This window comes from Mustela putorius, unplaced genomic scaffold (genome assembly GCF_011764305.1).
Source record: "Mustela putorius furo isolate JIRA1106 unplaced genomic scaffold, ASM1176430v1.1 tig00000275_pilon_pilon_pilon, whole genome shotgun sequence".
Classification (NCBI taxonomy): domain Eukaryota; kingdom Metazoa; phylum Chordata; class Mammalia; order Carnivora; family Mustelidae; genus Mustela; species Mustela putorius.
The window spans coordinates 22,446,084-22,468,831 of record NW_025421341.1 but is presented as its reverse complement, the minus strand read 5'-3'; the positions used below and the strand labels follow the sequence as shown (position 1 = coordinate 22,468,831).

At 40.1% G+C, this 22,748-nt stretch overlaps 1 protein-coding gene across 5 annotated transcripts in view; it reads left to right on the top strand.

The window, feature by feature from the left end:
- USP37 (ubiquitin specific peptidase 37) overlaps positions 1 to 22,558 on the top strand; it is an 85,984-nt gene extending 63,426 nt beyond the window's left edge. For all 5 annotated transcript variants that reach the window (XM_013061558.2, XM_004762757.3, XM_004762756.3 and 2 more), the window contains 6 exons: positions 9,475 to 9,641; positions 12,356 to 12,416; positions 14,443 to 14,558; positions 16,544 to 16,613; positions 17,044 to 17,182; positions 17,884 to 22,558. In XM_013061558.2, coding sequence (XP_012917012.2) covers positions 9,475 to 9,641; positions 12,356 to 12,416; positions 14,443 to 14,558; positions 16,544 to 16,613; positions 17,044 to 17,182; positions 17,884 to 17,971 — 641 coding nt within the window. In that variant the 3' untranslated portion in view covers positions 17,972 to 22,558. The remainder of the gene's footprint in view (positions 1 to 9,474; positions 9,642 to 12,355; positions 12,417 to 14,442; positions 14,559 to 16,543; positions 16,614 to 17,043; positions 17,183 to 17,883) is intronic.
- The last annotated feature ends 190 nt before the right edge of the window (positions 22,559 to 22,748 follow it).

Here is a 22,748-nt window from a genome sequence, read left to right as displayed (position 1 = left end):
TATCCTTAGGACATCCCTTTCTCTTATTAAACTTAACAGTCACTGCCCTTAGATATCATTGGTTAACATTAGTGCTTTTGCCTTTTGCCAGTAATTCCTGCTTTCAGCTCTTCCTTTCACATCTTTGCCCAGTCCTACATCTCCCTAAAATTAACAAAGGAAGTTAGTTTTACATATAGTTAGTTCTAGATTCTCTGTGCCAGTGGGGGAGAACACTGAGTTATCAATATCATTAATAACCACAGTAGCTTGTAACCATATAGCAGCTTTGGGGAGAACAACTTATTAGTAAGTACTTTATAGCCTTTTTAAATAAAATCCTGTTCTCCAGTGACTGTCTTCCCCAATTGGATGCACGCCTTCTTTTGTTACTTGTTTCTTTAATATCACTGTTCCATTCACCTTACTGTAACTGAAACCCAAAGACATTGCTTCTGCTGCAACATTTCTTTTTTTAACTTACAGGAAATATGGAGCAAGGACAAAAGTAGAGAGATGAGTGTAATGAATCTTCTCCCTTACATCTGTTATCAACAATAATGTTATTTTTAAAGCAAGTGTTTGAAATTGCAGATACCATATTTTACCCTAAAACACTTTAACAATAATTATCATAAACAAGACAATCTTCTTTCATATATATCCCATCTTCCTTCTTCACCCCATCCCCTAGATTATTTAGAAGTAAATCCCAGATATTAGATAATTTCATCAGTAAAGATTTTAATATCTTTAAAAGAACTTTTTTTTTAAGATTTTATTCTTTTTTTTTTTTTTTTGTCAGAGAGGTGGGGGCCACAAGCAGGGGGAGCAGCAGGCAGAGGGAGAAGCGGGCTGAGGAGGGAGCCTGATGCAGGACTTGATCCCTGGACTCTGGGATCATGACCAGAGCTGAAGGCAGATGCTTTACCAATTGAGCCACCCAGGTGTCTCTAAAAGAACTCTTTTTTAGAAAACACAGCGTCAATCCCACTATCATACTTTTAAAAATTAACAGTAAAACCAAGGAATGATCAAATATCAAAATCCACTGTAAGTCTTTTATTTTGAAAGTGTTCAAATCCACAGAGAAATTAAGTAGATTGATTAATAAACATTTTTCATATTTGCTTTCTCCCCTCACCGTGTGTCTATGTATGTAGTTGTACGGCAGTTAGCCAAAATTAGTATCTTAAGACATTTTAATATCTCTTGTAACTCTGGATTGTCTGGTTGTGACTAGGTTGTAACATCCAAGATGGCTCAGCCAGGCACCTTGGTGATGTTGGCTAGACAGGGCCATTAGGGTGGCTGGATACCCTCCCCATTCTTTCTTTCCCTCCCCCCTCTTCTCTTCATCTTTTTATCTCCATGTAATCTCAGGGCCCGTCCCTCTCCACATGATCTTTCCAGCAAGGTGGCCAGCTTCTTACATGATAGCTCAGGGCTTCCAGAGCACAAAAGGGGATGAAGCTGCCTGGCCTCCTTAATGTAACGTTTAGGCTGAGATTTAGCAGGGAATCAGTTCCACCACATTTTGTTCTTAAACCACTCAAAGTGAAAATCTACCCAGATTCACTCTTGGGTGACTACACAAGAGTACAAATACCGACAACAATACTTTGTAGTTCATTGGAAGCCATCTTTGCAGACTACACACATGGACACATGCACTTTTCTTTTTTAAAGCAACTGTTTGAAATTGCAAGTATCATATTTCACCCTAAAACACTTCAACCTGAATCTCCAAATACATGGAAATTTTTCTATATAATAGCTACTGCCCCTAACAATACTAACAGTGTTTCCATATATAATTCTAGTACGAAGTCCATATGCATTTCCCCAATTGTCTCATTCGTGTGTGTGTGTGTGTACACCCAAAATTACCCACTGCATTTAGTTGTTAGGTCCCGTTAGTATTTAGTCAAGGCCAGTTTTTCTTTGAAAGACTCCCATTATGGATTGCCCTACTGTTCTTTAAGTATAAGTTGTTTTTTCCCCCATACCCTGATAATTCAGAGCCTAGAAGTGGGATAGGTTTTCTCCTTGTTGCCCTATGCCATCTCCAACCCTTTGGTCTACTTTTATCCTGCAAAAATCCCAGCTCCTTGAAGTATAAGACCTCAAACTTTGCCTCCTATTTTCTCTTTCTATAGCTGTCTTTTACCTTTCGTTCTCTCTTATCAACATTCTTAGGGCATTCAGCATCTTCATAAATGGTCCTTTCAACAGCCTGGCTTCTTAATTCCTGATCTTAATTCTAAATCTTTTTTCCTACCCCATCTTGATCACTGACAGAAGTCCTATCCTAAATTAGTCGTTCTCATAGTATATCCCTAGATCATCAGTATCATGTGGGAACTTGCTGGAAATGCATCTGTGGCCCCCAGAATTACTGAATAAGAAACTCTGGATATAAGAGTCAGCATTTGGTGTTTTGGTTCCAAATGATTCTGATGCATGGTAGTTTGAGAACTGATCCCCTTGACTTTGTCTTCATTAGTAATTGTACTGCCTTTGAAATCTTGATTTCAGGGGCGCCTGGGTGGCTCAGTGGGTTAAAGCCTCTGCCTTCGGCTCAGGTCATGATCCAGGGTCCTGCGATCGAGCCCTGCATCAGGCTCTCTGCTCAGCGGGGAGCCTGCTTCTTCCCTCTCTCTCTGCCTGCCTCTCTGCCTGCTTGTGATCTCTCCCTATCAAGTAAATAAATATTAAAAAAAAAAAAAAAAAGAAAAGGAAAAAAAAAGAAATCTTGATTTCATATATCCTTCTCTCCTTCCAGCTTACTGAGTGTTATGTTCTGTTTTCAGTGATAATTTGATCTCATTAAAATTTCCAGTCGGGGGCTGCCTGGGTGGCTCAGTCAGTTAAGTGTATGACTCTTGATCTTGGCTCAGGCTTGTGTATGACTCTTGATCTTGTTGATCTCAGGCTTGTGAGTTCAGGCCCCATGTTGGGCTCCATGCTGGGTGTGGAGCCTACTTTAAAAAAAAAAAAAAATTTCTTTTTTGTTGTTGATCACCTCTTGTTGTCACTTTCCCATCCTGTGGGCTGATCTTGGTACTCTCCTCTCCTTCCTTGTCACAGTCACCTGACACAGCCTAGCTCCCAGCTCAACTAGTTTTGTATGCCATACCTACTCCCAAGCAGCTGAAGATTACTGGAGAAAATCACAATTTCATGCTGAATAGACTTCCCTCTTATTCATGACTGCACTCTTAAGTGGGCACTAAATGTGACTAGTCAGTTCTGTCATACTTCTTTAGTAAATTTCTTTTCTCATTCTCTGTTATGTCTTCCTCAAATCTCCATTTCTCTTTCCACACACACTCTAGCTTTATAGCTAAGCTGTGTACTTTTCAAAGAAGAGAGATGTAGTCAGGTGAAAACTCTGCCTTTACTTTTGTTTTGGAGTAACTATCCTGGCTCTTATATAAGGCCAGTCCCTCTGTTCATATTCAGAATTTCACCCACTGTACCATCTAAAGACCTTTACTCTTGAAATTTTACTCTCTCTTTCCTGCATCTGGTCTTCCCTCTCTTTTAAGTTATTCTTGTCTGGGGTACCTGGGTGGCTTAGTTGTTAAGTGTCTGTTTTAGGCTCAGGTCATGATCCCAGGGTTCTGGGATTGAGCCCTGCATGGAGCTCCCTGCTTGGTGGGAAGCCCACTTCACCCTCTCTCACTCCCCCTGCTTTGTTTCCTCTCTCACTGTCTCTTTCTCGCTCTCAAATAAATAAATAATTCTTGTCCGCCTTAATTTAAAAAAAAAAAAAAAAGGTTTTTTTAATTTATTTGACACAGAGAGAGAGAGAGAGAGAGAGATCGAGGTCACAATTAGGCAGAGAATGCAGGCAGAGAGGGAGGGGAGAAGCAGGTTCTGGGCTGAGCAGAGAGCCTGATCCCGGACCCAGGCACCCTTTGTCTGCCTTAATTTTAAAGTGATTAAGACCCCATCTTTAGGGCGCCTGGGTGGCTCAGTGTGTTAAGCCGCTGCCTTCGGCTCAGGTCATGATCTCAGAGTCCTGGGATCTGGTCCCGCATCGGGCTCTCTGCTCAGCAGGAAGCCTGCTTCCCTCTCTCTCTCTCTGCCTGCCTCTCCATCTACTTGTGATTTCTCTCTGTCAAATAAATAAATAAAATCTTTAAAAAAAAAAAAAAAGCATCTTTAGGTGCACCTGGGTGGCTCAGTGGGTTAAAGTCTCTGCCTTCAGCTGAAGTCATGATCCCAAGGTCCTGGCATTTAGCCCCACATCGGGCTCTCTGCTCTGCAAGGAGCCCGCTTCCTACCCCCACCCCACCCCACCCCCCGCCTGCCTCTCTGCCTGCTTGTGATCTCTGTCAAATAAATAAATAAAATATTTTAAAAAAAAAAGCCATCTTTGGGGCGCCTGGGTGGCTCAGTGGGTTAAGCTGCTGCCTTCGGCTCGGGTCATGATCTCAGGGTCCTGGGATCGAGTCCCGTATCGGGCTCTCTGCTCAGCGGGGAGCCTGCTTCCCTCTCTCTCTCTCTGCCTGCCTCTCCCGACTACTTGTGATTTCTCTCTGTCAAATAAATAAATAAAATCTTTTAAAAAAACAAAAAGCCATCTTTAAAAAACCCTCTTGTGACCTTCCATTCCCCTACTGCTACTGCCCCCTTTCTTTGCTCACAGCAAAATATTGAAAGGCTGTTTTATTCATTCTCTTTGTTTTCTCAGCACCTCCCCATTCTCTTGTCAGCCCTCTCCAAGTAGGTTTTCTTCCCTATCACTCCACTGAAGTGGTGTTTGTCAAGTTTACATTAGTAGTATTTCACATAATTCACCACTCCCTTCTTAACATTTAAAACTTTTATAAGCTTTTTTTCTCTGAGCTTCCATGATACCACACTTGGCAGGGGTTTTCTTCCTACTAAGCCAGCTACCCACTTCGGTTATCCGCCCCTCCCTGCCTCAGAACTCTCACTGTTGGAGTATTCCCAGGACAACCTTAGCTATCTTCTCTGCTGAAGCTTCTCCCTGAGTGATTTTGTGTTTTACCAGAGCCTCACATAACTAAATTCGTACCTCTAATCCAGATCTCTCTCCTGAGCTTTAAATTTTTTTATTGAGATGCCTACTTGAAAATTAGTCCACTTGACTAATTCTCCACTCTCCAGCCAAATACGCCTTCCCTATGTCCCCAAATGGTACCATCATAAATCCATTTACTCAAGCCAAAAAACACATCTCCCTTAACTTTTTCTGTTTTACTTCACACCTTACATTCAGTCCATCTGGTCAGATGTACCTACAAAATAGGTCCTAAATCCACCCATTTATTATCTTCATAGCTACAATTCTAGTCTTCTGTCTCTCACCTGGGCCACTATAAATGATTCCTAACGCCTCTTCTGCCATTCTTGCCCTGCTACAGACCTTTTTTTTTTAAGATGTCATTTATTCCTTTGAGAGAGCATAGGCAAGGAGAGGGAGAAGCAGAGTCCCTGTTGAGGTAGGAGCCCTACGTAGGGCTTGATCCCAGGAACTGGAGATCATGACTTAAGCTGAAGGCAGATGTTTAACCATCTGAGCCACCCAGGTCCCTCCAGACCTTCTTTGATGAACAAAGCAGCCACAGTAATCTTTTTCAAGCATAAATCACACTATTGTTCTGCTTAAAGTTTATTTGACTTGCCACTACACTTCATCCAAGCTTCTTGGATGTGACATTATGACTGGCTGTGAATATGGCTATTCATTCTTTTCCATCCTTAACGATAATGCTCCTGATTGGTTAAGTTTCAGAACCATTGCAGTAGATCAGTGATTCTCATCCAAGGCCATTTTTGTCCCTCAGGGAACATTTAACAATGTCTGTCATTTTTGGTTCTCACTACTCGGGAAGAGGGTGGCTACTGGCATCTAGTAGATAGAGGCCAGGATGTTACCAAACATTCTGCAGTGCATACGACAGCCCCTCAAACAACATGACCTATGTCCACTCTCCCCCTCTTTCACTCTGCTTAGCCATAGTGGCTTTGTCTCTCTCTGTCCCTCAAAATATGCTAAGTTCTTTCTCATCTCAGAGCCTTTGTACTTAAACTCCTTGAGGACAAGGGCCATCTTCCTTTAATTATCATTATATCCTTACCTTCTACAACACTGCCCAATGCATAGTAAATATTTGGGGCCCAACAGATTGTCTTGTGAATCAACTCAGGAGGGGCAGGAAGACTGGCCAGGTAAGGTTTCGCTATCTCCAGACACTAGAAGGAAGAGTGTTTGCAAAGGCCCAGATGTGAGAAAGACTGGCAAATTAGTGCACAACAAAAAAAAATTCAGAATGATCTGCACAGTTGGAGCGTGGTGTTGAGGAAGAAAAGCAAAAGAAAGACATGTATGCTCTAGCTTTTATGTGGCCTGAAGACATGTTTAGAAGTTTGGACTTAATTTCAAAAGCATTAGGAAGTTATTGGATATTTTTAAGCAAATAAGTATTTGATAAAGATTTGTATTTGTAGGGGCGCCTGGGTGGCTCAGTGGATTAAAGCCTCTGCCTTCGGCTCAGGTCATGATCCCAGGGTTCTGGGATCGAGCCTCGCATCGGGCTCTCTGCTCAGCGGGGAGCCTGCTTCCTCCTCTCTCTCTGCCTGCCTCTCTGCCTACTTGTGATTTCTGTCTGTCAAATAAATAAAATCTTTAAAAAAAAAAAAAAAGTGTGCAGTGATCCCATTCACTGAAATAAAGACTGTAGGAAAGGAGGTTTCATTTGGGTTAGGGGAAGAGGCAGATAATCTGTATTCAGTGTAAGAATGTTGAGTTTTAACACATGGTTTCCCTTCTATCCAGTATTAAAGCTGTGTCATTATCTCATGGTTATATTTGTTCCCATAGATCTTAAGTAATGTTTGTATACATCTGATAATCTTGTCCTGAAGATAAATCTGTCTTGTTTATCTCAAAGTAAACTTCCTTGGGGTGCTGAGTGACTCAGTTGGTTAAGTGTCTGCCTTCACCTCAGGTCATGTTCCTGGAGTCCTGGGATGGAGCCCCGATCCCCGCATTGGGCTCCCTGCTCCGCGGGGAGTCTGCTTCTCCCTCTACCCCTCTCCCCTGCTTGTGTTCTCTCGTGTTCTCTCTCTCTCTCTCTCTCTCTCACACACACACACACATAAATAAAGTCTTTTTTTTTTAATGGAAACATTCCTGATTGGTTCTCTGTCACATGGATAGTATAATTTAGGATTGTGTGGGGGCACATTGATAAATGGAATGCTGAGAATTATTAAGAAAAATTCTACCTCTGTCACCTTTTTTAAATTGCATATATTTTGGTAATAAAAGTAATATTTTTCTTGGCCCTAAAATAGCAGCCTTAACTCCCAGATCTTTCTTCCACTTGAAATGTTCAACATCAGCTAACTTTGAATGCCTCAGTTCCAGATTTCCAGAAACAATCTGATTGGTTGACTCAAATATCCATTCCTGGGGCAGTAAGCTAAGGCCAGAGGGACAGGCAGGGTCAAATAGACTTCAGAGCTGTCCCTTCCAGACTGTGGAAATGACTGTTGCTCTAAGAATGGAGGAACGAAGAAATTACTGACATCTTCTATATTATTTTTTTTAAATTGGGATCATATTGCTCTTACCCTTAATATATCCTGAGGGTTTTTCTCTTTTAATGAGTATTCAGAGTTGGTTTTAATGGTAAATATTCAGTCAGCAATTCAATATAATTTAAAAATGATGAACTACTTACTTAGAGTCTAAAATTAAGATGCTATAAATTTCAGGGATGCCTGGGAAGCTCTGTTAGTTAGGTGTCTGACTTCAGCTTAGGTCATGACCTCAGGACCATAGGTCCCCTGTTGGGCTCCTTGCCCATTGCGGAGCCTGCTTCTCCCTCTGCCTCTCCTGCAGTTCCCCCTGCTTGTGTGCACGCTCTCTCTGACAAATAAAATCTTTTTTAAAAAAAAGAGAGATGCTATAATCTTCAGACTTTATAGTCTGTGCTGTGGAAAAGTGTCCATCATTTAAGTAGTTAAAATGCAGTATTAGAGCAGGTAAAGCACATAAACTGATTTTATTTACTTACATACTTATTTTTATTTTTAATTTTATTAATTTTTTTTCATAATTTATTTATTTTAGAGTACAAGTGAGGGAAGAGAGGGAGAGAGAATCCTAGGCAGGCTCCCCGCCCAGTGTTGAGCCCAATGTGGGGCTTAATCTCAAGACCCTGAGATCATGACCTGAGCCAAAATCAAGAGTCTAGTGTTTAACTGACTGAGCCATCCAGGCACCCCAAGCATATACTGATTTTAAAGCAGTCCATATAAAATGAATCTGTAAAGGTAATTCTTGTTGATAAATTAAGTTCTTTTTATGAGAATTTCCTTATTAAGATGAGAATTTTTGCTTCTGTGAAGTATTAGAGAAAGAGAAAGCCCATATCTATCCACTCTTATCTGTATTAAAATTATAAGGAAATGTTGCTCGTCTTACAGAACAAAATCTGTTTCACCAAAACAAAATCATGACTATACTGTTTATCCTAGCTAGCTGTGTTCTAGAGATTGAGAAGGAACAAGAAGAAATGAAAGATTAATTTTTTTCTTACCTCCTTGGAAGAATGTTTTAAACATATATACTGTGTCCTATATCTGTGCAGTACATAAGGTGTTTATTACATATTTCATGTAGCTTTTTTGCTTTAGAATACATACAAGGCTTATTTGATTATTAATGTGAAAATATGCACTCTTGGGGTGCCTGTGTGGCTCAGTGGGTTAAAGCCTCTGCCTTCGGCTCGGGTCGTGATCCCAGGGTCCTGGGATCGAGCCCCACGTCGGGCTCTCTGCTCAGCGGGGAGCCTGCTTCCCTTCCTCTCTCTGTCTGCCTCTCTGTCTACTTGTGATCTCTGTCTGTCAAATAAATAAATAAAATCTTTAAAATATATATATATGCACTCTTTTGACATACAGTTTAATGATGGAAAAAATCTCAGTATTAATGTAATCATTGTAGCCTAATAATTATTTCATTTACTCTAAACAATACTTTGTTCCTAGTACTTGGTCATATGACATTTATGACTGGCTGTGAATATGGCTATTCATTCTCTCCATCCTTAAACGATAATGCTTCTGATAGGTTAAATTTCAGAACCATTGCTGTAGATCAGTGATCCTCATCCAAGAACAGTTTTGTCCCCCAAGGAACATTTGACAGTGTCTGTCATTTTTGGTTCTCACTACTTGGGGACAGGGGTGCTACTGGCATCTCGTAGATAGAGGCCAGGTTGTTGCCAAACATTCTGCCGTGCATGCAACAGCCCCCTCAAACAGAATGTCAGTAGTGCTGAGACTGAGAAACCATGAATCAGATGTAGTAAGATAAGTCATGTGTCTTAAGCAAGTTATGTATGAGGCTCAGGTAAATTACTCTCTGAACAGTAGATGTCACTGTAGTCCAGAGATTTCAGTTTATTAGCCAGGCTTTCCCAGTGATGTCCTGTTCTGCTTCCTCAGATTCTGCCAGTTTTACTGAGATAACCAAAGACTGTGATGAGAATAAAGAAAACAAAACTCCAGAAGGATCTCAAGGAGAGGTCGATTGGCTCCAGCAGTATGATATGGAGCGTGAAAGGGAAGAGCAGGAGCTTCAGCAGGCACTGGCTCAGAGCCTTCAAGAGCAAGTAAGAGATGATTATACTGCTGTTTTCTCCGTACCTGTCTTCCCCAGTAATAACAACAGCTAATGTGTATTAAGCACTTACTGTGTCAAGCATTATTCCAGGTGATTTACATACAGTAAATCATTGATACATCAAAACAAACTTTGTTTGGAGCTTTGCCTTGGGTGTGAAATAGAAACAGGGATAGTTCATTTGGTTTTTGTGGGTTTTGTTTGAAAATCCAAATGCAATAAAATGTATTGTTGATGACCTCCCATTACTATAGTTCATTCCTGGCTAAAAGCAAGGTGGGTTAATAGAGATCATTCCCCAGTCCAAGTTTGTTTTTGCAAGCTATAGAAACAGCCAGCGTACCACCATGGTTTTGTCACTAATATTTTAAGGCATTGAAGTGTTCTCAGCACTTTCTCACAATGTGAATCCTTTCCTGTGAATTATTTGAAAATGAAATTCTCAGGAATATTATCTGAAATTTCATATTTCAGCCACTGACTAACATTTATCTTTTCTTATACAGTAATCTATTTTTCATAAGATTTTATTTGTAAGTAGTTTCTACACCCAAAATGGGGCACTAACTCAAAACCCTGAGATCGAGTCGCACGTTCTACCGGAGCCACCTGTGCACCCCATATAATAACCTATTCTGAAACGTTTAGTTCTTCATGCTTATATTTGCCAGACCTGGTTGGTTGCAACCATTGCAGTTGCCTGAAGTATCTTATCTGACTGAAAGGTGATGTCTTCACGGTTGTCTAATCCAATGTAATGCAAGTCATGTTAATAGGAAAAGTTTACTAGAACTCCTTAGAATAAACACACATTTTTAATGTTTACAAATAACCAGGTCAAGAAATCGCTTTTGACTTAGGACCCCTGCCTGGCTTAGTTGGTGGAACATGTGACTCTTGATCTTGGAGATGTGAGTTTGAGCCCCTTGTTGGATGTAAAGATTACTTAAAAATAAAATCTTTTTTAAAAATCTAATTTGTCTAGAACAGTGGGGTTCAACCTTAACTACACATTAATATCATCTGGGAAGCTTTAAAAAATACTGATGCCTGGGTGGTTCTTCCCTTCAGGAATTCTGATAGAATTGATCCTAGGATGTGGTCTGGGCATCTAGATTTCCTTCCCTTTTTTTCTTTCTCCTCACTCCCCTGTCCCTCCCTTTCTTCCTTCCTTCTTGCTTCCTTTGTCTCTCCCTCTCTCCCCTCCCTCCTTATTGCTTCCCTCATTTTTTAAAATTTTCTGCAGTGATTCTAGTGTTCAGTCAAGGTTGAGAACTGCTGCTTTAAAATGATTTCAGAACCAGCTGTTCTGTATCCTTTTATTTACAAGAAGTACCTCCCTAGCCTCCTGGCCATCAAGTTGCATTCATGTCACCCATTTTATAAATAATGGATAGTGATCATTTGTTTTAGAAAATTTATTTTTAGTCTAAAAGACCAAGGTTGATTTCTTAACAATAGTTTCTTATAGTGGAGAAAAGAGAAAATTCAGCACCCCTCTTCTTCATATACAAAAGACGGGGATCCTATTTTTTTTGTCAGCTGACCCAGTTAAAACTATCTTATAAATCTATTTCCACAGCTGAGAAATATAAGATGAGGTTTCTTTAGTTGTGTACCTGCATCATTCTGTTAACAGCTGGAAGACTCTTTCACCACCTGGGTTTCCACATAGACTTGAGAGCTGGATAAGTTTAATCATTTCTTCTTAGAGAATATCTGTTTCTTTTTTGAATACAATGTTCTTACTCCCAGGACTTTAAGGCAGAATAGTTTATTCTGAGCTTATATACTTAAGTAACTTTAAAAACAAGTCTAGACTTGAGAAAAATATTCTGCTTAAATTACATTGTTTCTTCATTTGTGCATGAAGTTTGTAAATTACATTCTCTCTGCAGATAAGAGGGAAAATTTTTTTACAAGTCAACATTTCCGTATTTTCACAATTAGTCATCCATTTGAGACATTTTCAAAGGTACTTGTTTTCCTAAGACAACCTCAGATGTATTAGAGAAATAACAGCCCACAGACAACGAATTCATTTCGTTTTCACCATGTATCTAGTATGTATCTTGTGTGGTTTTTTTGTTTTTTGTTTTTGTTTTGTGCTGTTTTGCCTGTTAGGTTTTTTTTTAGCAAGAACAAAATAGAAGTTTTTGAATAATGTTCTTGTGGAAATACTGTTTGTCATACTGTCCCAGACTCGGGGCCAGTGTCATGCTGGAGCCCACTCGCCGTCTGCTCAGGCATACTCGCCACCTCCCAGCTGTGCGCTTAGCATCCCTTCCATAGCTTCAGACTGGCCATACGTAGTGGGAGTGTTTACACCATGAAAACTAGCAAAGGCTATAAATTAGAGGAAAGAAAACAGAGCCATTTGCCAAGTAGATCCTGCTGTGTGCTGGGTATTTCAGGCATGGAAGGAGAACGGGAATTACATCACAGCGTCTCAGTGAGTGGCTTTTGGTTAACAAGTCAAATGTCACTGACTAGAGAAGATGGCATGTAAGCCTTTTTAACCCCCAAGATTGTTTTAGAGGGCAGCATTGAAAAAAAGGAGAGAATTTCTCCACACCCCTCAAAAGGTCATATTCCAAACATTCATTAGGTTATGGAAAACATTATTAGAAAATACTTGCAGAACAGCTCGTTTTATACTCCTTAAACAAGTTTAAAACCTTAGTTGTGTTCTTATCCCTTTAGGAAGCTTGGGAACAGAAAGAAGATGATGACCTGAAAAGAGCAACAGAGTTAAGTCTTCAAGGTGTGGAAATTATTTTAATTACATTATTTTAATGGTGAAATGTATCACACTCAGAAAAGCATGTGGAATATTATTTTTAATGATTTCATTTTTTTAAAGTGTTTGGGGGGTTATCATAGAAGCAATACCATCTCAAATATCCAGGATATTAAGTATAGTTCCTTTGTTTATTTGAAGTTTTCTTCTCCCTGAATAGATTGTTTCCTCCAGCTGCTCTGTCCTGTGTGGTTATTATGTTCTTTATATTTATTAGAGACTTTCCTCAGATACCTAGTAGTCCTTGGCTATAGGTTCATGATTAAGAAAAGGAGACTAAAAGGTTGGTTGGAAGCCCTGAGCACATGAATAGCTAGAGCTTGTCAACTCTGAGTTTTTACAAGGCAGAACTGTTTTGGGGATGATGTTACTGTTATTTAGGCCTTTCTCTTGGGCTGGTCGGATGCCTAAAGAAGAGTTTTCTAATCTCTTGCCTTTGCCTAAAAGTAAAAAATGTGGCTGCCAAAGTTTGGGAGCCAAAGAGAGCATTAGGGCTGGAGGTCACATTCATCTTGCTGTATGCAAACTGTGGCCGCCTCTGCTGTTTTCAGTATGTGCCTGACATCCCCTATCCAGAGACTGTTTCGTCCTCTCCAGAGGTTAAAATTCCAGACTTCTTTCATTGCTCAGCAGCATGAAGTGGGGAGAGAGGGGATCCTGGGAGTGTGTTTCTCAAATCCTTGTCATCAGATCCTTATTTTTGTCTCCTCCTCAGCCTCCAGTTTAAGGGTACCTGGTAACTTCGAAATTGTATGTCTTTTGAACAAGATGTAAATTGGATTGGTTCTCAGCTTTTCTGTTACTGGTTTAGGATTTGTCTTTGGCTTTCCTAAGTCTGCTAAGTCAGACACCATCTGTTTTTTAACTTCCAGAATTCTGATGTTACAGTCTCTTTTTCTGTTCTTCCCATTCTTAGGTGTTCATGTCTTATAAATAACTCTATGCTGTGATTTGAGTGGAATTAATTGTATTTTAACGCAAAGAGACACTTAAGTACAAGTGATTCTGGGGTTTTTCTGTTTAAGATTTTATTTATTTATTAGGACATGAACAGGAGGAGGGGCAGAGGGACAAGCAGACTAGACTCCCCACTGAGCAAGAAGCCCAAAGTGGGGCTTGATGCCAGGACTGTGAGATCATGACCTGAGCTGAAGTCAGCCTCTTAACCAACTGAGCCACCCAGTGCACACCCAACCCTCCCACCCCCGTGATTCTTTATTTAAAGTCATTCATAAAGAAGGATTCTGCCAGTGGAAACACTTTATTTAGAAAAAAGCAGATCTTGAATTTAGTTGTTAGTGTAGTGTATTTTAGTGAAACTTAAAGATTAAATTTCCAGAGAGACCTGGGTGGCTCAGTCGGTTGAGTGTCTCCCTTCCACTGGGGTTGTGATCCCAGGGTCCTAGGATTGAGCCGTACCTCAAGGGACCACTTCTCCCTCCCCCTGCTTGTACTCTCTCTCTCTCTCTCTCTCTACCCCCACCCAAAGAAATAAATAAAATCTTTTTTTAAAAGGTTAAATGTCCATTGTATTTGTTAAGTTTCAAAAGATGTAATATTGAAGAACATGAAAAGATACTGATTTTTTTCATGGTCACTTTTCTGTATCATTTGTATTTGCTGGGAGCACCTACGATATACACCAAGTACTTGAAATCTAACACACAGTTTATATAATGTGACATTTAGTGAAATTGGGTTATCTGTGAAATCATAATCCTTTTTTCAGTTGTATTCCTTTCTTGTTAGCATTATATCCCTTTCATATAAATTTCTTTAAAAGAAAAGGGACATTTCTGTTTTAGATACCTGTTACCTGAATTGTCACTTCCCAGATCAGGCTGGGTAAATTGAAACCCTAATAAAGTTTTAGGTTTCCTTAGGATGATCAAATAAGTAGCCCAAGCTGTTATTTTTGGTTTTTTTTTTCTTTCTAATCATATCATTTGTGTCTAGTCTAAGAACTTTCACAATACTTTGTATTCTGCAGAATTTAACAACTCTTTTCTGGATTCATTGGGTTCCGATGAGGACTCTGGCAATGAGGATGTTTTAGACATGGAGTACACAGAAGCCGAGGCGGAGGAACTAAAAAGAAATGCAGAGGTAGGCTGCTTAACTCCCTAAGGAGGATTGTTCAGGCTGCGGCATTACTTCTCCTGCTGTTTTTCTTCCAAAACACTGGCCCCACTGCCAGTGTCCGCTGTGGCAGTCATCAGATGCTCTTCACTTTCTCTTGTCCTTTGCTCATTTCTTCCTTTCATTTTTTTACACTTTAGATTTTATTTACTTATTTATTTATTTAAGAGAGAGAAAGAGCCTGTGGGTGAGGGGAGGGGCAAAGGGAGAGGGAAAGAGAATCCCCGGCAGGTTCCTTGCTGTACCCAGAGCCCAATGCAAGGCTTGATCCTGGGACCCTGAGACCATGACCTGAGCCAAAATCAAGAATTGGACACTTAACCTGCTAAGCCAGCCAGGCGCCCTGCTCCTCATTTCTTATACACAAGATTCAAAATAAAATGAAACAAAACTAGAAAGATATCCCGACTCTCTCTTGTGTTAGGTAGTAACTGAGTAACATGGCTCTCGATGTCATTCATATATATATATATATATACACACATATACATATATATACATATACATATATATATATATATGAATTCACCCATAGTTCTGCCAGAACTGTATTCTTTTTAAAGTGAAATAACAGAACTAGTTGTTGTTACTTAGTAAAAACTACTGGATTAAGGACATTAAACTAGAATACATTATAAACTTTTTTGCCCTTCTTTTTTCCGAAAAATTGCCTTTTTACTTACAGGGACGCCTGGGTGGCTCAGTCGTTAAGCATCTGCCTTTGGTTCAGGTCATGATCCCAGGGTCCTGGGATCAAGCCCCACATCAAGCCCCACATGGGGCTCCCTGCTCAGCGGGAAGCCCGCTTCTCCCTCTGCCACTCCCCCAGTTGTGTTCCCTCTCTCGCTGTCTCTCTCGCTGTCAAATAAATAAATATTTAAAAAAATAAAAAATAAAATGTAAGCACAGTTTTATTCTGCTTAGATGTAAAAGATTACTTATAAGAATTTTATTTTTAATGGCTGTATAATCTGTATTGCCTCAAATCAACATACTGTTTATTTCATTTAATTTTTAACCACAAATATTTAAGTTTCTGTTGTTCTGCTGTAATAAAGAGTACATTGGGAGGTGTCTGGCTGGCTCAGTCAGTAAAGTGTGCAACTTTTGATCTCAGGGTTGTAGGTTCAAGACCCATGTTAAATGTAGAGATTACTTTAAAAGAAAAATCTTTAAAAATACATTGAGGAATTGTGGATAATTATAATATTTTCTGTATTTAGGATTTTCTTCTTTGAGTAAACTCCCAAGAGTAAATTACTGCTTCAAAGTTGAGAAACATTTTAATGGTTTCTGGTTTACATATACCTATATTCCTTCCCCAAATTTGTACCTTATAGTGCTACCTGCAGTGCATGAATGTCACTTTCCAGGTTTTTACAATTTTTCTACTAGCAGTATTTTAATAGCATTTTAAAAAATATTTACAATGTACAAGTTTATCTGTAATCCCTGCAGCACCACTAGAGCTCTTTTCGTTTTGTTCATTGTGTTTTCCAGTACTTAATCATTAACATACCTGCTCTTCTAGAGCTCTGGTTACCGTGTGCATTCATGTGGGTTTGAAAAACAAGTGAACACGTCGCTGACCCACTAAATAATACTGCATTGTGTTGGTATCCCACTGACCACTCCACTGCTATTGGGCCTGTGGTTAGTTCCAACTTTTCATTATTAGAGATAATGCTACAGTGAATGCTTTTATACATGTACTCTTTTCTCAATTCTCCTTTGGAATTCTCCTTTGGAATTTCCTAGGATGAATTCTTAGTTGGAAGTAGAATTCTTGGGTCAAAAGGTTTGAAAAATACAAGCACTGGGGGTTTTTTTATTGAGTTTGACTACACACACACTGAAACTCGGCCATGTTCGCTTTGATAATAAATTTAAATTTAGTGTTTTGCTTTTATTCAAATGAAGAGTTAAAGGTCGTGCCCACTTGTGTTTTCCAGACAGGAAATCTTCCTCATTCTTACCGCCTCATTAGTGTCGTCAGTCACATTGGTAGCACCTCTTCTTCAGGTAGGTGGACATTATGATTTCAGCATTTTACAAATGAGGTAGCCAGCGTTTCCTCCCTGTTAGTTTGCTCTGTGCCTGTCTCCGTGAGCTAAAAGTTGAATGCATCAAGAAAAAGTTTTAAATCTTTCCTTTGATCACACTCCATGTGAATTGTGTTGAAGGTGCAACTTTCTTCTTTATTTATAAATGACCCAAATTCCCCTTTCTGTTTGTATGTAAATATATATATGCAGACATATATTTATCCAAAAAGTTGTGCTGGTGTAGTATATTTCTCCCTTAAATTCCTGTGCATTTTTCTGAATGATTCTTAGAAATGTTGTCGGGGATAGGGTGGATGGGTGGCTGTTTCTCTCTCCAAAACTTCCTATACCTGAGAAAAATGCAGTGTGTTTTAAAAACCACAATTTTAAGATTTTATTTATTTTAGGTCACTACATTAGTGATGTGTACGACATTAAGAAGCAGGCGTGGTTTACTTACAATGATCTCGAGGTGTCTAAAATCCAAGAGGCTTCTGTGCAGAGCGATCGGGACCGGAGTGGTTATATCTTCTTTTATATGCACAAGTAAGACACTGCCAGGTCTGGAGCTGTGGGCTAAACATCTCCCAAACTCTTCTTTTTCCTCCCCCCTCCCCCCCAAAAGGACAAATCAGTTATTAGTTGACAATTTTTTACTTTTGTTATCTTTGCTTAGGGCTTGTATGTTGATGTCTCTTTTTAAAGATTTTGTTTATTGATTTGAGAGAGAGATCACAAGTAGGCAGAGAGAGGGGGAAGCAGGTTCCCTGCCAAACAGAGAGCCCCATGTGGGGCTCGATCCCAGGACCCTTGAGATCATGACCCGAGCTGAAGGCAGAGGCTTAACCCACTGAGCCATCCAGGCACCCCATGTGTTGATGTCTTAACTCCATGTTGATTACTTATCTCACAGTAGTGTTGAAGTGTGGAACTTGAGACTGTTCTGTAATAAAGCTGTCCTCTCGTAAACCTTTCTGGTCTTCCAGTTACAGCAGCTAGAAGATCTGAGTTCCATGGATGGCTGGGAACTACAGAGCGTTGTTACCAGGGGTAGCCAGTGCCGTTGTACCCCCAGTGTTCTCAAAAACTCTGCACTTGGGGTTAAGATAGTGATCAAATGAATGAGCTGCTTATTTAATAAAATTTAGGCACCAAGTGGGATTGTGCAGGCTTTATCATCATCTTCTGTCTGTCCTTCGGTTTTGCTCACTGAATATCCTGTTTTGTTTCTTGTTTGTTTTTTTAAGGGAGATCTTTGATGAGCTGCTGGAAACGGAAAAGAATTCTCAGGCACTTAGCATGGAAGTGGGGAAGACCACTCGTCAGGCCTTGTGAGGAACAGACTTCTGGGTTGGCAGTGTGCACTGCGTATTCCTTCTCACTGCTGCCCACCTCACCTCACCTCTGCAGGAGGAGAATTCAGAATTCTACTTGATGCGGGAGCAACAAACAGCTCAGGGCCAAACCAAAAGACGAAAATTGCAATTATGTGGAACGCTCCATGCTAATTGTTTTATGGAAACTTTGGTCTCACATCTGTAGCTGATAACCTCTCTTTCTCCTATAAGAGTGGCACTTCCTTTTGTCTTAGGAATACATGTTGTAAATATGTATATATATTTATGTACATACGTATGCACACACATAAATGTGGAATGAATGGAGCCTTAAAGAGTTGGGATGAGCCACCGCAGTATGCCTGCTCAGAATGAATAGCACAGCAGTTTGGAGAAGAAATGAAGGTGTCAGAGTCCATTCACCTGAGAGAGGTGGAAAGATGTACATATCAGTTGGCATTTAGCTTTTCTGTTCCTTGAGTAGTTTCACTCAAGTCTATAATCTTTCATGTGTGTTTCTTATTAGTAAAGTTCACTGGAAAGCCAGCTCTCCATGTTACACTAATGACAGTTTGTCCTCCTTGCAAAGGAGAGGCATTTCTGCCACCTGACGTGAGGAGCTTTTTTGTATAAAATTACTTCATGGATTTGTAACGCTTTTGCTGTTTACATGCAGTCCCAAGAAATGGGTTGTTGGTGCTCTGGAATGGGTTATGGTCCCGTTTGGTATTCATTGTACACTTTGTATTTTCTTTAAAAGATATCTTTCACACAGTATATTCATTGTATGTCATCTATATTATTATGGTAGTGAAGATAGAATCTTTTCCTTTTCTTCTGTGTCATTCTTCCATGGAGCAAGCATTGCCCTAAAAGATCGCAACCAAAATTTTAAGAGGTAAGAAAATAATATCCCAGTTGGGATTCCCCAGCAAGGACACTTGGGGAAGAATGTTGGCATCTGTCTCTCATACATGGAGATGTCAGGCTGAGGATTCTTGTGTGAAAGCTAAACACTCGGGACCACGCAAAGCCCTACTGCAAGTGGGAAATTAAGTATGTGAGTTTAGGATGAAGCTTGAGCATTTAATCATTTGCTGTCTGTCTTTCCCCTTAAAAACAGGATGAGAACAAGAACGAGACTGGTTTCAGTAATCCCAAGAACCAAAAGATAACAAAGGTGTATAATATATTTTATCTTTTTAGGTGCTCCGAGTTGAGGCTAAGCAGTGCTGCAGCAGTCCGTGCCACAGTAGTCAACTCAGCTGGCATGACCAGCGTGGATATTGGGGCGCCGGGGAAGCCACAAAAAGAATGAGTTCGAGGGGTGAATTCTGTCCACAGAATAACTTTGTAAGCCCGGGAATCATTAGGTTTGCACAGTTAAGTGTAGCAAAATGAAACCTTCAGTATTTTCTTTCATTTTTTACTTTTTTTTTTAACAACGAGGAGGGAATTCTTGGTTCAGTTCTGAGGTAGGGACAAAAACCACCTCAGCTTTTCAAGGGGAAGAAACATGTTAAAGTCCATCATCACAGAAGGTGCAACGTCTTTTCTAGAAGAACACCTTAAGAGAGCTCTAGACCCCACACTTGGACATGTTCTGACATAGTAACTTGTTCTAAAATTCTTGGTTTTTAAATTGTAAATGGTCCCCAGCACATTGCTTAACTACAGATGAATGTTCTGCCTCCCACCGTGTACCTACACACTACCACAGTGAATGTAGTGAAAGGGTGTGCTGGCCGGCTGCACGTGATCAGAATAGAGCAGAGGAAAATACTTGGTTTAAAAACAATAGCTTTTGCTCGAAAATAACTTTTTTTCCCAGATGAGTGATGTGGTGATCAAATTCAATAGCTAGTTAGGACTTTTCTCCTGCGTGTTTGCATTTGAGAGCTTTGAAAGGTGCTGTTAGAAATGACTGGAAACATTTTGAAGTGGGGATGTGTTAGGGCATTAAGAAAAAAATAGAAATGATGCCATAAGCTCCATGCCCATGAAGTGCCCTCATTTGACTTGCTTTTTGTAGCCTGTGTGTGTGTGTGTGTGTGTGTGTGGTTTAGAAGTACTCATGGCTCAGAAACCTGGTTGGATTTCATCTTCATTTCTTGGGCTGGACTTGCTAGTTGAAAATAGGTTACTGAGGTAGATGAATTATCTTAACTGCTAATATGCTTGCGAATTTGGGGCTTGACTTTTTCTTGGTAGCCATGCATTGTTGTCCGTGTGTCAGGGTCCCTCCCTCCCTGTGCTCCTTTATCCCAGACCCTTTCACTTCGCTTTAGTTCTCATTTGGGTTCATGACTACAGGTGGACATTTCAGCTGGACCGCATTAAAAGGGTTTATTGTTTTTTTGAGCTGGTTGTATATATTTAAAAATTGTAAGTAGATAATATATTATTTTTTTGCACAGTATGATCAGTTTGCTCAGAATCAGGGAAATGGGGCATTTGATTGTGTTGGCGCCGGGAAGGGACAAGTCAGAGAGGGACAGAGTGCTTCAGTCCCAGGCAGCCTACCCAGTCACCTTTCTACTGAAAATACCAAAAATGGTTATATTACTTTAATTGACGTTGAACTGGAACTTGACAGCACTTCCTTCTGCAGACAACTGATCTTAATTGAAATTTTTTGGAAGGGAAAACTAAGCTAAAGTTAAACTTACTGATTCTTATCACCTAGTATTATGGAGAATTGGAAGCTGCATGTGGCCAGGTGGCTGCCGTCCCTAATTAGTAGCCATGACTGTAATTTAGGCCCGTGAGAAGACAGACTCTGTTTTGCAGGGAATGTATTCACAGGTGTGTGCACAGTCCTGCGCTTTGTCTCAGCAGGATAGAATAAGAAGCAACAAGTCCATGAATTGTTCTTCTATTTATATTTTGATTCCAAAAGCTATTTGTTTACTTGCCATGGGCTGTTAATGTCAGGCCTCACTTAATGGCTCAGTAACATGTAATAAATGTAAATGTGTTTACATTTTTAGAATTATACAGTGATACTTACAGAACAGCTGATTAACTCTGGGAGGCAAATACTAGACTACATTTCTTTACTTCTCTTCTTGTTCAAGTGTAGAATTCTTCCAAAAGAGAAACTTTAAGAATTAAAACCTCAGCAAGTGAATTCATGAATTTACTTACTCTTCCATAGTGCAGGTACCGTTATGTAACTCTAAAAACATAGCTCTGCACATGTACAGCTACAGACACAGTCATATGATGAAAATTATTTGGAAACACCTGAGAGATTTTTGGCAGCATCTATATAGTTGAGTGTTGAGCAAGCTTGGGGGTGAGGTTTGGAAACATACAGAAAGAAATTTGTAAACTCATTCCTGATCTGAGAAGACTTTATATTATAACAAACAAAAATATTACTCTTCTTTATCCTCTGAAATGACTGTAGTGGATGCTCTTAGTCATCCAGACTTCCTTTTTTTTTTTCTCTTTGCTTTAATTGGCAGCCCACACCCCCATAGGTGGAGTTTTAAATCAGGGAAACAGAGCTAGATCTCCCAAGTACATTTGGATCTTGTATATATCTGGAGATTTTTAGAAAAAACAACCCGGTACCACGGGCAAGTCCCGTTGAGTAGCCCCCACGAAACAGGCGTGTCCTTTTCCTTCTCCCCATCTTGCTTTGCCACTGAGAAATGCTCTCTTAAGTAGTACAAAAGCTAATGGGTTTCTGCCATCTGATGTCTTTTGAATGCAGTACTTCAAAATCCTAATTTTGTCTCTGTTGGTATGTCTTATTAACATCTGGAAAACATACAGATTTTATTGGAAAACTCTAGTTTGGTAGGCCTTGAGAGTTTTGTGACCATTCTTTTGCTGTTGTCACTGCACACTCACTGACTCCTTTACGGCATGCTTGATTACTGGACTTCCGGCCGGCTCTTCCGTTGTAGCATATTTATACACAGTAAGTTTTTCTTTCCATGTGTGCTATATGTCTGAGGTTTTTGAAGTTTTTAATAAAAAGTGTGCCAGTATAAGTATAAAGCAGTTGATTTTAGTAACATTGAACTTTCCTTAAAGTACATTAAGAGGTTCAAAGTATAGGCATGTTCACTGGTGAAACAGTAGAGGGGATGCAGGTCTGGATCAAGACCCAGGTTCAGAAGGTCAGATGCCAAAACAAGAGCGATCCACTGACCTGGCCGGTTTCAAGAACAGAGGCCATGCAGGGAGTGAGACTGCGCAGCTCCTGTCCCCAGGTTTCCCTCCCTCTCGGACCTTGTCCTTCCATCCCAGTTCCTCTGGCCTGTTGTCAGTGTTGTTTACTTACGCTACAGAGAGGAAAACAGAAGGAAGGGTCCTACACTTTGCCTAATTGAGCCACTACCAGATTTGCTGGCAGCTTTGGCCACATTATTTGTGAGGTGATTTTCTTTCTTTGTGTTCAGAGTGACTTGATTCTGATTCTTTATGTTGTTCGTATGGAGCGGCACTTTATCTGTGTTTTAGCAGAACTGTTCCTCTGTATCCTTTACGGTTTTTCCTTGTTTTTGTTTTCCTTTTTAAATTATGCATAGAGTTTTCTGTGTGTGTGAAATTAAAGCCTTTATTAACCTTGCGTTGGTTTGACTGTTATTTCTGGAAAGGACTTATCCTTGCAGACACTGAACCACCGTGTGTTGAGGTTGTGCAATCACTTTCTGCTGGCTTTCTGACTCGGACTTTCATGCGGCACCATTCCACCTTCAGGGAAAGGGAGGGGCAAACCGACAAATGGCCCTTCGGGGAGCGTGGCAGAGGTTCTGGAT